The sequence below is a fragment of the Rhinolophus ferrumequinum genome, chromosome X, assembly GCF_004115265.2.
Source record: "Rhinolophus ferrumequinum isolate MPI-CBG mRhiFer1 chromosome X, mRhiFer1_v1.p, whole genome shotgun sequence".
Lineage (NCBI taxonomy): Eukaryota > Metazoa > Chordata > Mammalia > Chiroptera > Rhinolophidae > Rhinolophus > Rhinolophus ferrumequinum.
In genome coordinates, this window is record NC_046284.1 from 82,132,926 (window position 1) to 82,148,195 (window position 15,270).

The 15,270-nt window shown below is 37.3% G+C and overlaps 1 protein-coding gene across 16 annotated transcripts in view; it reads left to right on the forward strand.

Annotated features, from left to right (window-relative positions):
- HUWE1 (HECT, UBA and WWE domain containing E3 ubiquitin protein ligase 1) overlaps nt 1-15,270 on the forward strand; it is a 162,948-nt gene that overhangs the window by 22,027 nt on the left and 125,651 nt on the right. For all 16 annotated transcript variants that reach the window (XM_033108784.1, XM_033108844.1, XM_033108835.1 and 13 more), the window contains 4 exons: nt 8,707-8,773; nt 11,918-12,016; nt 12,762-12,968; nt 14,386-14,538. In XM_033108784.1, the coding sequence (XP_032964675.1) occupies nt 8,729-8,773; nt 11,918-12,016; nt 12,762-12,968; nt 14,386-14,538 (504 nt within the window). In that variant the 5' untranslated portion in view covers nt 8,707-8,728. The remainder of the gene's footprint in view (nt 1-8,706; nt 8,774-11,917; nt 12,017-12,761; nt 12,969-14,385; nt 14,539-15,270) is intronic.

Genomic DNA, 15,270 nt, shown 5'->3' on the forward strand with positions numbered 1-15,270 from the left:
ATACACATACAATGGAATATTACTTGGCCAGCCAAGTAATATTCATCATCACAAAGATGAAATACTGCCATTTGTAACAACATGGATGGATCTTGAGATTATCATGCTAAGCAAAATAAGTCAGACAGAAAAAGTCGAGAACCATATGATTTCACTCCTGTAGGATATAAAACTGAAAGAAACAGACAAACAAGACAAACGGAAACTCATAGACACAGAGAACAGTATGGTAGTTACCAGAGGGAAAGGGGGAGAGGAGATAGAAAAGGGTAAAGGGAGTCAAATGTGTGATGGTAAGGGAAGGAGATTTGACTTTGGATGGTGAACACACAATGCAACGTCCAGATGATGTATTACAGAATTGTACACTTGAAACCTATATAATTAGCCAATGTCATCCCAATAAATTTAATAATAAAAAGTGTGTAGATGGGGGTCTTTCCTTACTTTGCCTAAGTGACAGCATTCATTGCTGTTTTTATTTTTTGTTGGGAATGCTAAGAAGGGCTCCTTGGCATGGTGTCATTTCTTCTCTACTGGCAAAACTGATCTACCAACTTTGAGCCCTGTTTTGTTGCCAAATTCTTTTGATGCCAGTTTTTCTAAGTAATTGGGAGTAATGACCCGAAGGATAACTTCTGGATCTTCAGCTTCCCAGTTCAGTAGGGTAGAGGATGTGTAGGGGATGTGTTCTGACACCATTCTTACCTCCAAAGTCAGTGTTGGAGGTATCAGATTCCTACTTGGTATGTTTTCTTTGAATGTACTGAAGTGCAGAAAAGCACCAAGAGTAAGTAAGCAAGCATATACACTTAACCTGAGTCATAGTGTTTTCAAATTTTGAGGGAGACACTGTCGAGGTATTTCTGCAGATAATTTCCAGATTTGTCTTGGGTGAGTAAAGGCTGTTTTTCAGTTGCTTTAGTATTGTGTGTGTGTGTGTTCCTTAACAACAGCAAACATTTGTTAAGCAGTTACTACACTATGCACTGCTGGTTTTTTTCTGCATGCAGTTTTAAAAAAATTTATTGGGGGTAACATTGGTTAATAACAATTTGCAAGTGTACAACATTATGATTCTACATCTGTACACTCTTACCAGTTTGCTTTATTATTACATCTTATTATCCGTGTTCCATAAAATCTAGGTCAGCAATCCTCAGGGTCATATTTTATGTGGCCAAGAATAGGGATCTGGGTGTCTGAGGGGGGGGTGGGGTAGACTGTGCATACAGCATTGTGTGTACGTGGAGTTGTGGAGCAAATTTGGTTTGAATCCAGGTTATAGCACTGGGTATATGGCTACTTTGGCCTCAGTAAATTGGGAACAATCTTCATCTCCAAGTTTTTACAAAGATTAGAGATAATGCATAATAGATGGTCAGTAAATGTTAGCTGTTATTATGATAAATGGATCCTCAGAGTATTTGTTGGGTGGATATTAATGGGAATAATCAAACACTAGATTGGATGGAAAGGCCTGACAATCCATTGTGTCTCCTTTAACTAATGTGTTATGTCTGTGCCTCTGTAAAGAAATAGTGAATAGCAGGCTGGGTTTCAAGATTCGGCTTGCTGCTTCCAGAGAGGATGGATGGTCCAGGCAGTTCTCACCTGAATTTACTTTGAGACTGCAGAGAGCTGAAGGGAATGACTGACTCACTGCGGGGCAAATATCATCGAGTGTTTTGCTTTGTGGCACATTGGAGTTTAGAGTTTTCTAAGCATTTTTGATTAAAAACTGCCATAATGGTTTTCCATGATCTCAGTAGGAATTTTAGGCTAACTTTGATTCATCCACACTCCCGTACATGTGTGCAGCATTTCTTAATCTACCAAATAATAAACCAAATCAATAAGTATTGAGTGCTTGCTCAAGTGTGCCAAACTCGAGGATTAAACAACAGAAGACAGGAAAGAAGCTCCAAGAGCAGGCAGCAAGCCAATCTAAGACATTTATTTACATGATTTGTTCTTAATTTGATGCACGCCCTTTGGCTCAGGAGTCATTGTTTTCTACCTTAAAAATTGTACAAAAGAAAAATTCTCGCTGTAAATGGATGCATGATTATAGAAAATTTGAATCTGAAAGCATGAAGCATGAATAAAACCGTGTGTTATTCTGCCACCTAGAGGCAACCAGTGATAATGCATGTTTCTTCGCTTCCCAGGTGGATTTTTCGTTTTTCTTGCCCACCCTGTGGCAGACATTTTCTCATTAATAGAGAAGTTGATAGGTACAGGATACAATGTAAGCACATAGGGCACACAGTTGAGTTTTAACAGATGAGGGAGAGGATTGTCCTACTTCTGGTTAGTGTTTGTTATTCAAAATCCATGAGTGTTCCTTAAGTTAAGGTGAAATAGTGAATCTGAACAGTCCCCTACCCTCAGTTTCTTAGGAATTTTTCTTTCCATTATCTTCTCTTCCCCTCTACCTTGTAATGACCCCATAATTCTCTGCTTGCATTTACAGCCAACCTTTCAAAAGAGTTTTGGGTTTTGTTTTTTTTTTACACATACTATGTATGTTGCCTCACTTCCCATTGATCCCTGACTCACTCCAGTTTGTTTTCCTTTCCCACGACCCCACTGAAAATACTGCTCAGGTTATCTCTTCCCAATTTCAACACACGTTTTCTGGACATGTCTCATTTTGACATTTGACACCATTGAGTGTAAGTCTTGCCATCTTTTGTCTTTCATGATACTGTGATCTAGTTCTGTTGTACTTCACCAGCCTCTCCTTTGCCAGGTTCTCCTCCTTTGCCTTACCTTCAAATGTGAGATCAAATAAGAACTTAGTTCTGGGCTTCTTCTCTGTAAGTGACCGTCTCCACACCTGTGGCTTCAAGTTCTGTGTATGCCGACAGTCACAGATTTTTTTCTCTGCATACTTCTTTCCTGAACTCTATTCTACAAATACATGTGTACCTATCAATGGGGAAGATCCTGTGCTAGATGCTAAGAACTTAACACTGTAGAAAATCAAACCAGTTGGATTGATTGATACTGGGCTGTGAAAGGAAACGGAGGGTACTCTAATAGAAAAATAACAATTAGGCCAGCTTTAGATGGGTTGCGATGGGAAGCCACTTGGGGTCTTATTTTAGTCGGTTGCTCAAATGGAACTAGCTGTGGGAAGAATGGGAGTGTGGGGCAGAAGCCTTCCAGTGGGAATAGCACTTGTAAAGGTCTACAGGCCAGAACTTAGAGTGTTCCAGAAATTAAATGGAAAGACTGATGTGGTTGTGAAGAGAAGAGACTGGAGAGCATTCCAGGAGCCAAATCATGCCAGGGCCCTATGGGCCATGGTTAGAGTTTGGATATAATTCTAGGGAAACCGGTGAAAGGTTTTAAGCAAGGAAGTAACATGAGCTGATTTATGTTTTAAGAAGATTGCTTTTGCTGCTCTTGAGAATGGATTAGATGAAAGTGTGGAAGTGGGGAGATCAGTTATCCCTATTTCACAGTTGAGGAAACAGAAGTGCACAGAGGCTGATTTGTCCATGCGTATACAGTGAGTAAGTGATACAGCAGTGATTCTAACCTGCATTTCCTGATTCAGAGCCTGTATTCTGATCTTTGTTTCTCAAACTTTAATATATAAGTCACCTGAAGATCTTATTAAAATACAGGTTGATTCCCCGGGCCTGGGTGGGGCCTGAGAGTCTGCATTTTTATTAACTCCTAGGTGGTGTCACTGCTGCTGATCCTTTGACCATACTTTGAATAGTAAGGCTGGTCTACCAGCACACTCAGCTGCTATTGAGCCAGGTTTGGGAACTACAGGTGTTTTCTGCCCTTAAGGTAATTCAATATTGAAAGTCACGGTAAGTTTGATGACTTGGAGGTGATTACTACACAGTGAGTTACCCTTTAGAGAGCACCTTTCCTCCGTCTATTTTAATTGTATACACTTACCTTGATGTAAACCCTACAAAACTAAGATTCAAACCTCAAAGGTAAATGATGTTTGGGGGAACGAAGAAGTGATAAAAGAAATGGGTAATTAAATGGAAGTTATGGTAATAGCTATGGATGGTGGTTCATACGGTAATAATTCGTTAGTTTTCTTAAAGTTGATCAAACCTGAGTTTAGGAAGAAATGTTTCATTACATGTAAAGATTTCTTAATGCTCAGAGTTCTGGTCTGACCCAACAAAGGCAGAGGCCATGTTCAGGAATTTGTTTAGAACTAACTTCTTTTTGTTAGAGGCTTTTTTTATGTCATGGGATTTTCACCCATTTAACTTCTAAGCATTAGGTAGAACTCATTCCCTAGTCACTTGTTCCCATCATTAATGAGATTGATAATATCTCAACCTCTCACCTTGTGCCCCAGTTTCCTCTCTTGCCATAGTTTTTTGAACAATAGGATCCAACAATGTAGAAGAATCTGTCACAAATTTATGTTTTCATCTGCAGGCATTTATTGTAGTAATAGAACTAGTAAAGTGAACAGCATGTTTATTAAAGCATGCTGGGAGTCAGAAAAGCCTGGATTTAGATCTTGGTGCCAACATTCATTAACCAGGCAAGGTACTTAATTTCTCTGAGCCTCAGTTTTCTATCTGTAAATGGAGTCAAAACTTGGCTAGAGTGGTGAGGATTGTATGACAGACAATTAATTATACGAAGCCCCTGGGCAGCATGTCTCAAAATGTACTCTTTGGGATACTTAAGTTGATGGACTTTCAGTAGATGTCACTTAAAAACCGGTTCTTTTCCCTAATAAGTCAGCCATGTGACTGTCCTAGAGGAAAAGGAAATTCCATTTGTAACATTTACCAAATTACTGGAACCTTGTTTTCCTTCATGGAGCAAGATACTCTAAAATGCTTTGGGAAACACCAGCCTAAGTATTGTCTAGCTTGTAATGGGCACTCAAAAATATTCTCCCTTACCACTGTGAAGTCGGCTTAGAAATAGAACAACGGTGCAAAAAAAACCCTTGAATTTTTCTTAATTGATGTCTCATAGACAGTGATATCTTTCCTTTTTAAACTATAGATGTTTTCTTGCAACAAAATTATGGAAATCAGGTTAACATGCACTAGTTATGGGGACGTGTGTGTTTTTAAATTTGTTTTGGCGTGTTTTTTTAATTGGGTGCCAATCATCTGAATCTTTTTGTAAAACGTTTGGAACCCGAACACTGGGGAAACTGAAAAAGCCAAATGCACTTGCTTTCCCAGAACCTCAACAGCTAGGGCATGCGCATGGGACCTGTGCTTGACCAGTCAGATGCTTACACTTGGGACTTTGCATCTGGAGTCACTGATACCTGAGGTAAATAACCTGAGACCATTTAGAAATCATTCCAGCACCAGCAGTAGCTTCTAGACATCCAGAGTCTGGTGTTGGCAGTGTAGGTACCCCAACTAAGCTGTGTCTGTGGGAGGTTCCAGCTGCATTGCTTCCTCGGTTCCTCCTGTTTCCTTAGTGTGGGTTTCTAAGCCTTCCTGTTGGTTCTGTGAGCTATCAGCTGTCCTTCCAGTAAATCACTTTTCTTTAGTTAGCCAGAGTCCATTGTTCTCAGTCCAAACCCTTGACAGGTACAGAATCCCAAGTCAAAATAGCTTTAGTTAAAGTTAGACACTTAGTTGTGTAAAGCTTTGCGGGTAATCTCATCTGCATTTTTTTAAACCAGTAAAATAGTTGTGAGTTGTTTATTTGCACAAGTTACTCAGTGCTCTTGTTTTGGAGAATTGTTTGGGTTTTTTACTGTTGATTTTTGAGAGTTCTTTATATATTTTAGATACTGTATATGGTTTGCAAATATTTTCTCCTGTTAAGTTTTATAGTTTAACATTTAGGTCCATGATAACATATGAGTTTCAGGTGTACAACATAATGACTCAGTATAACTAGAAGTTTGTACCTACTGACCACCTTCACCCATTTTACTCACCTCACCCCCTAATCTGTTTTCTGTAGCTATGAGTTCAGGTTTTTTTGTTTGTTTGTTTGTTTTTGAGATTCCATATAGAAGTGAGAGCATACAGTATTTCTCTCTGTCTGACTTACTTTACTTAGCATAATGCCCTCAAGGTCCATCCATGTGGTTGCAGATGGCAAGATTTTCTTTTTTGTGACTGAATAGTATTCCACTGTGGGTGTGTCTGTGTACACCACATTTTAAAAATCAATTTATCCATTGATGGACACTTAGGTTGTTTCCATGTATTGGCTGCTGTACATACGGCTATAATAAATATAGGGGTGCATATGTCTTTTCAAGTTAGTGTTTTCATTTCCTTTGGGTAAATACCCAGAAGTAGAATTGCTGGATCATATTTTTAATTTTTTGAAGAACCTCCATACTGTTTTCCATGTGGCTATTTTTTACATAAAGTATGAGACTTAGTTCATCTTTTTTGCCTGTAGATGTCTACTTGCTCTGGTACCATTTGTTAATAAAACTATCCTTTGATTGAATTGCTTTTTCCTTTTTCAAAAATCAGTTGGACATATTTGCCTGGATCTCTGGTCCATGGATATATGTGTCTGTTGTACCTCCTACAATACTAGATATACAGTAGTGATTACTGTAGAGATATATAGATATATGTAACAAGTCTTAAAATTGGACAGAGTGATCCTCCCTTCCTTTTCAAAATTGCTTTAGCCATTGTGGCCCTTTACCTTTCCATATACATTTTAGAATAATTTCAGTTTACAAAATTATCTTGCTGGGTTATGGATAAGCACTGAATTAAACCTATATATAAATTTGAGTAGAATTGACATATTTACTATGTTGAGTCTTCTTAATCCATGAACATGGTATATCTCTTCATGTATGTAGATCTTCTTTGGTTTTTTAAAATCAACATTTTGTAGTTTTTAGCATGCAAGTCTTGTACATGCTTTGTTAGATTTACACCTAAGTATTTCATTTTTTTCTTGAGCAATTGTGAGTCATGTTGTACTTTTAAGTTTGGAGTCCATGTGTCCATTGCCAGTATATAGAAATATGATTGATATGTGTATATTTATCTTGCATCCTGCAACTTTGCCGAGTACTTACTCTGGGAGGTTTTTCTGTAGATTCCTTGGGATTTTCTACTTAGATAATCTTTTGTCATTTACAAATAGGCACAGTTTTATTTCTTCCTTTCTGATTCCATACCTGTTAGTTCCTTTTCTTATTGGAGTGGCTAGAACTTTCAACACTGTATTGAATAAAAGTGAGAATGGACTTTTCTTGTTCCTAATTTTGGAGGGAAAGCATTCAGGGATTTGGGTTGTATGGTGGTGTATGTAGCAGAGGCAGTCTAATAGCCTCCTAGCAAATGATTGCAGCCTCAGTAGTGTGATAGCCACTTGCTTTAAGTGATGGGTGTGAGAAGTTTTGTGAGAAAAATCAAGCCTGAGTAAATATATAAATAGCTCACTTACAGTGTCCACTACATGGATCTGATTGTTGCCAGAATCTTCTTGGCCTCGTTTTAGATAGTTGGAAGTTGTTGACCACAGACATTTTGTTCATTTTCTATTAGATGCTGAGGTAAATTTTTAAAAAGTAATTGGAGTCACATACTTTAAATGTGAACTGTAGAGGTAAACATCTTTTTTCCTTCAGGAATGGTTTCTACAGAAACATTAGAACGTGTTCTGGATTTTTCACCAACTCTTCCGGAATGCCCATTGGTTGAATGGATGCCGGCCATACAGGCAAATATATGTTATTTCTACAGTACTGAGTATGTTGGACTAAATCTAGGCCAACGGTTGCCTAAAATTTATACTTGTGCTTGGTCAGCTTTACATTATGACTGCCTTCTTCAGGGAGGGACATTGACCTCCAGTGACTGCTTTGTAACAAATACATTATTAGCAGCAGAATCTTTGGTATGTAAAGAGCTTGCAAGTCACTTCTGTGCATGTGTCCTATAATATCTGTGTCCTAGTTGCTAATGGAAAAAAACCTTTGTTTCTTCCTGAGCCTTGGCCAGAGCATCTTGAAGGACCTGTCTGTCATCAAAGATCGCCTAGGTTTATACTATGGGTCTAGTCAGATTTGTTCGCTTTTGAGCCTTCCAAGTTACATGGCCTTGATTGATTCTGTGTTAGGATATTTATAGTGGGAGTCTTATACCTCATTTTCTAATTAAAAAATAGAAGTATTGTGTTGCCTTTGTTCTTAAAACACAACTATTCTTATTGGTTAAAAACAGTAAAAGAGAGATGCACAGATAAAACAATCAAATACAGTCCTTTTGGTTAGCAATCTGTTGACCTTTTGATTTATCCTTTCCGTCTATTGTTTTTAGACATAGGTTTATACTGTTCATTCTGTTTTGTAACTTTTGTTTTTCCAGGAACATCTTTGCTGTTACATACAATTGTGTGCAACATTTGTAACAGTTGGACATTAGATCCTTTCCAGTTTTTCACTATTATACATGGTCTTTTCAATTATGAGTTTAAGAGGTTTGTAAATTAAAAAAAAGACATTTTAACTTTGGCTTAAATTGGTTACAGACTTTTGCAACATATGGATGTGGGCTGGTTTTATCTGGATTGTTTACTCCTCCTCCCTGCCTCATAGCTGTGCCTCTGAGTTGACGTAGCATCATAATGCCAGAGTTTTTATTTTAAGCATTTTGCATGTTCTTCATTCTATAATATCTGTGTCTAAGCATGTAGAGTTCAAGATTGTGACTTTAATTCTCACTTGTTTGGGGATTTAATTTTCAGATCATAAAACAAAATCGAAAACATGAAAGTAGACAGGACTAAACTGAAGAAGACACCTACTGAGGCTGTAAGTATCCAAAGGTTTGCTGTTTTTTCATTTCAGAATAAAATCCTTGCAATCAGTTCACCCATACCGATCTTCCAAATATATCATCACTCATATATACAAAGCAGTAAAACAGCAACTTGTCTTGAAACACAGTTTCTTTTTAACTTCCCTGATTAAAAAAGTGAATATGCTAGTGACCAGTGGAAAGTGAGCACTAAACAGTTTGTAGCTCTATGTACTTAAAGTAGGCTCTCTGGCTGCTGTTCCTACGCATTGAAAGGCTGTAGGGTATAATGGAAAGAGCAGATGTGGGGTAAAATCCTTTCTGTACTTGTGGGATCTTTCTCAATTTTGTTTTCTAGAAAATTAACGTGGTAACACCTTTCTTACTAGATTTCTTGTGAGGCCAGTGTTTAGCTTTCTTTATTACTGATTCTTAAGCATGCAATTCAGCTTAACCCGTGTATTAGCTTGCCATGTCATTTGATCCTATGTCAACAGTAGAAATCCCAGTTTCAGCCCAATATTCTATCATCTAGCTTATACTGAGTTCTGAGATTAAGAAAGTATTGCATTGTTATGGCACTCTTGTAGACCTCAGGTGCTGTAGGTTAAGGAGCACAGGCTGCTTTGGAATTAGACATGGGTTTGAGTCTTACCAGATTTTTGTGGCTGAGAGTTTAACTTGCCAGGTTTCCACACCTGTAAAACAGGGTTGAGAATTCCTCGCTCCTTGATGGGAGGTAGTGCTTAGCCAAGTATCTGGTGCATAATTAGTTCATTTTGTAAATACAGGCCACTAGGTTTTTAAAAACCTAAGTAATTACCTGGTAAGTATCACCCACAGGTATCACTATTAACATTTTGCTACATTTCTTCCAGTCTTTAAAAGATTATTGCAGGGGTAGTTCTCCTGACATTTTCACTCAGTGTCACACTAATGAGTATGAGAAGTGCTGACTTCCCATACCTGTCCAGCATTATTATTATCTTTTAAATTTTTGTTCATAGGCGGGGAAAAAATATTTCACTGTTGTAATTTGCCTACTTTAATGCATAGATTTTCAAACTTATTGGACTTTTATCCGTTGTCTGCTCACGCTGTTTATTTTTGTATTTGACATTGGAATGTCTGTTTTTTATTGAATGCCATACATATTGAGTATTCATTTTTGATATCTTGGAAATACTGTTTATTTCCTTTTGATTTTTTTAAATCTGTTTTGGCATCTAGTTTTTGACAGTTGGGTACTCAAAATTTGTTTTGGAAATTGAAGAGCAGAAAAAAAACTTGCCTTGAACTATACAAATAATGAAAATGTAAAGTATTATATCCAAAATAAAAAGACACATGACAAGCTGGGGAAAATATTTGTAACCTGATGTAGTTAATATTTTTAGCTAAATCAGTAGGAGATATAAATATCCCATTGACAAAATGTACATAGACCATGTCAGAAAAGAACAAAGTAAACTTGCAGAATAATTCGACCTTGTAGATAATCAGAGAAATGCAAATTGCGTTGTTTTTTCTTTTACCTACTGGATTGCTAAGGATTTGTTCTTTGAGTCACACCTGTATACAAATTCATGGTTTACAACATTTGATAGCTGCTAGCAAATTACTTAGGAAAAACTCCTCATAGTGGAAATTTTAGATCATTGATTATGTATGTTTTTAAGGTTTAAAGATGCCTATTTTTCTCAAGCAGCATACCCAATTTCCCCTTGCTGTGGTCAATACTAGGTATTATTTTTAAGAAAGACTTTATTTATTTATTTACCTTTCAATCCCTTTATGTATTTCACCCACTCCCTGCCTCTGGCAACCACCAGTCTGTTCTCTGTATGAGCTTGTTTTTCTTGTTTGTTTATTTTTTGGGGACTTAGCTTAAAGAAAACCATTTACCTCAAGCCCCTATTGTTTGTTCCATGTTCTGTTTTGAGTGCTGAAAATACCCCTAGTTTAAATCTCACAACAACATCGCTTCATTTGCAGAGGAGGATACTGAGATTCAAAGAGGTGGCTTACCAACTACCTAATTCCAAAGCCCATACTCTTTATAGTAGTATGCTCTCTCTCAACATTTAAGCTCCTATCATGTGCGTTAAGTGCTTTATGCATGTGGCAAACTGTTTTCCTGGTAAGAAAACTGTGGCTTAGAGGTTGGACTTGATTATGATCAAATAGCTTAGTACACATCCAACTAAAAACTGAACCCAGATTTGTTGGGTTCCAAATCTAGGCCCATTCCCAGGATACCATCCTGCTGTAGAGTTAAAGAGCAAGTGTAATCACTTCCAGCTGCCATCGTTAATAGGAGGCTTCTCCGTCCCCATCCCTATCCCCCCCCCCCACTTTCAGAAACTTGAGTATAAACTCAATCCACAACTTGTTATCTGACAAACAGGCCCTTTTCATCAGTAAAAGAGAGCAGAAATGGATAGAAATGGAAACCCCAAGTAAGAATGGAGTCCTAGTTTTACAAAGTTCAGGATCTCTGCCCTCCTACAATTGGAAAGTTCCATGTTGCAGAAAAATATAGCCGTTACTAATCTTCACCTTTGTGCATTCACTAGAGCTTTTCCTCTGATTCAACATTCCTTATCAGGCATTCTGGTTAACTTGCAGATCATGGTACAGAGTCCTTCATTTTGTTTTTCTTGATGTTTAGCTTGTTTCCTTTATTTCTGTTGTCAGTACCCTTCCAAGTAGTTTGTCTAAATCTACATATTTATCTGGGTTTTAAAAAAGGCTCAGATAGAATGTTTCATTATAAGATTTCCATTTTAATCCCAAGTGATCATCAAGCAAATTTTTACTTTTCTTAAGTAGTACCGTGTTTCCCCGAAAATAAGACCTAGCCGGACAGTCAGCTCTAATGCGTCTTTTGTAGCAAAAATTAATATAAGACCCAGTCTTACTTTACTATAAGAATGGGTATAATATAATACCGGGTCTTATATTAATTTTCGCTCCAAAAGACGCATTAGAGCTGATTGTCCAGCTAGGTCTTATTTTCGCGGAAACAGGGTAGTATGTCCTATCAAAAGTTAAATTGCTGAGTATGTTGGCTTAAGCATTTCTTTTCTAATTCTTCCTCTTTGTGTCTCCCTCATACTCCAAAATACCCTTTGTGAAAACCTGTTTGTTTTCCTCAGCCTGCAGACTGCAGAGCCTTAATAGACAAACTCAAAGTTTGTAATGATGAGCAACTCCTCTTGGAACTGCAGCAGATCAAAACATGGAACATTGGAAAGGTATGTGAATCCATGCTCCCAAAGACAGCTCCCTGGACTAGTACGTAATTTTGTATGCTCTGATACGAGAGAAACCATAATGAGATAGCCTCATTCAGGAATAACTTAATAAGCACCTAGTGTATATGTCTAGCACAGCTCTAGATCAGTAGCTTTTAGCCTGTGAATGATTGCCAAGGAAGTTTTGAAACAAATGTGAAAGAAAAATTTTGCTAGCTGAGGAAGAGGAACATTTAACATGGGTGATGATAAAGGTTATCTCAACCACAAAATTCCTTCAGTTTCACTGACAATATGAGTTTAAGATTGTCTTAGAATTTTTACTTTTAGTTTAAAAGAATCTTCTTTAGATAATTAAAAATAAACACTTCTGATAAAATGGGTTCTGGCAGGGAGTGTCCTTGTGTTTGTAGACCTCAAAATGTAGCCAGAATTCTCCCAGGGGTTTTTTGGCATCTACTGGTGAAGGCGAGGGGAGGGGAGGGAGGGAGAGAACACAAACACACACACAGACACACACACACACAATATACATACATATATATAACAATGAATTCAGTTCCACATGCCTCAAAGTACAGTCTTTCTCCTATGGATTTCTATACTGGTGTGGGATTGAAGAGAAGCAAAGAACTTGTCTAGGTGTCATGTTTAGCAATCCATTGTAGCAAAGCTGAGCTACAAAGCACCCACATAGTACTTTTACCTTAATCTTATATCTTCCTCATTCTCTTCCCCTCTCCAGTGCGAGTTATATCACTGGGTGGATTTGTTGGACCGCTTCGATGGAATTCTGGCAGATGCTGGACAGACAGTAGAAAATATGTCATGGATGCTCGTGTGTGATAGGCCAGAAAAAGAACAACTGAAAATGCTCCTCTTGGCTGTGTTGAACTTCACAGCCTTGCTCATTGAGTACAGCTTTTCCCGGCATCTGTACAGTTCCATAGAGGTAGGAGAAGTTCAAGCCTATGTGATCTGTTCTTAACTAGAATTGTTCATATCTAGAATTAAGGAAATGGTTGTTTCTCTCTGATGATTGTTTCTTTCCTTTTCATTATGAAGCTCTGGGATTTTCCATGTCAAAGACAATCATAGGATGTTTCTTGGATATAGACACCCTTCACAGGATTGATGGGAAAGTTTTTTCTTTAATATCACTTTCACCCTGCCTTTCATGATTCAAGAAATTAATGAGCATGTAATACATGTGTTGAAGTATTCTTGGAAATTTGCAGGAATTGATCTTTGTCCCAGGTTATTAGAGCAGCTCAAAATTACTTTTAAACTATTAGAAATAGTTTGATTTTCTTGACACATTACTTAACTGTTTTTCTAAGTTTTGTTGTTCTGCTTTTCAATCTCTTCTCCCCTTTCCTCTAAATGTATATTAATAACATGCTGTGTGTTCTTAAAAAGTAAAGTGGGAGCAGGAATCCATGAGTTTTTGAATTGGTCTAAAATCACTATAAGAAGAAATGCTTTTCCTGTAGCCTAACTTTTAGACTTTTTATCACTATTGGTTAAGTGCCCTGTTGTGTGTTAATTTTTCTAAGTCTTCAGTGAAGAAACAATCAGAATCAGAACAAACAAATAGAAATAAAATAGCTTAGGAAAAGAAGTGGAATAACTGAACTAAAGACCCAGCACTCTAGTTTTAAGTGGGGAGTGGATAATCAGTGTTGAAGATGAAATAGATTAGCTGCAAAAGGAAGTCCATGGCCATCGGACTAATCAGCAACTGGAAATACCTGGGTTCATTTTTAGCTGAATTACATGCTGGTTTTAACCCTGAACAAATGCTTCAACATATTGGTGAGTTTTGATTGTACTAAAAAACCAAAATAGCCACTCTCGGGTTACTGTTAAATACACTATACCCTAACAATCATATGCCACTAGGTGTTGGTATCTTTTTGCTTCTATATGAAGGACCCTGTATTTTAATTCATTCCAATTTTATATTTGTCGTAAAGGATACAGGAGGAGCATAAAATTATCTTTTTTTTTTTTTACAATACTTTTAGTCCAGTTAGAGGCAGTGTTGTTGAGTTCCACTATGTATTAAAATATCACATTTGCTTCCTTTGTTAATCTGTTTCTTGTGGGGACACCTGTGTTCTCACAGGTGTCCCCACTGTGAACTGCTATTCAATTTTTTTTAACTTTATTGAACTTCTGACTTGCTGTTAGAATATAAGCTCCTTGGGGACAAGGTTGCATGTTGTAAGTGCTCAAATATATTTTTTTGTACTGTTAAACTTCTCAATAGCTTTGTAAATGTTGACAAATCTCTTACATTGGCATTTTAAGTTTTCAAGGCCTATTGTGCTTGATACCATGAACTTGCCCTTTTTTGTCCCCTGTAGCATTTGACAACTTTATTGGCTTCCTCTGATATGCAAGTGGTGCTGGCAGTCCTTAACCTTCTGTATGTGTTTAGCAAAAGATCAAACTACATCACACGCCTTGGATCTGATAAGAGAACCCCACTGCTAACTCGGCTGCAACATTTGGCTGAGGTGAGTCATGGGTGAAGAGTTGGAAAGACACAAAAATTGAACCGTATAGTACCTTTTCACCAGTGTGTCTTATAGTGTCAAAATGGATAAGTGCCCCTAACTTTACTGGCCTAATTGAGTAGAACTGTTGGAACTCATTTAGCTAGGTTCAGAAAAACTAACGTGAAATAATTTTGAGGAATTTCATGAATGTCTGTTCACAAAGCTGAATCTCTTTGTTCAAAAATCGCAATTTCTCTTCTAGAAAGAGAGTTCAGAATCAGATTCTACTTGGGAAGGAAGTATGGTACAATAAAATATCTGGATTTGCATCCTGGCCTTGCTTATTAACTCTGATATCAGTTTTCATCTGGGAATTTACTATATCTACCTTAAGAGTAGTTTCAGAATAGGAAAATGTAAGGGACTTAATGCTGTGCTCAGTAATTGGCTTGTGATTGAAGGCAAAAGCTCTCATATAAAAGTTGAACTCAACCAAACTATTGTTCAGTGTTCCTAGAGGCACATTGTTAATATATACTCAGGTTTGAGAGAGGTAAGAAGTAGCCATTGCTAGAGAAGAGAGCTTGATAAGTATGACTTTTTTATAAAGCTGATCAAAGCGTTACCTCACAAATAATAACTCAAGTTTCAGGCTATTTTTAAGTGCTATAAAGAGAATATTGACCACCTGTAATTCATCCAGATGGAGACTTCTTTAAGATTTGAGCATATTTTCTTGGATTTACAAAT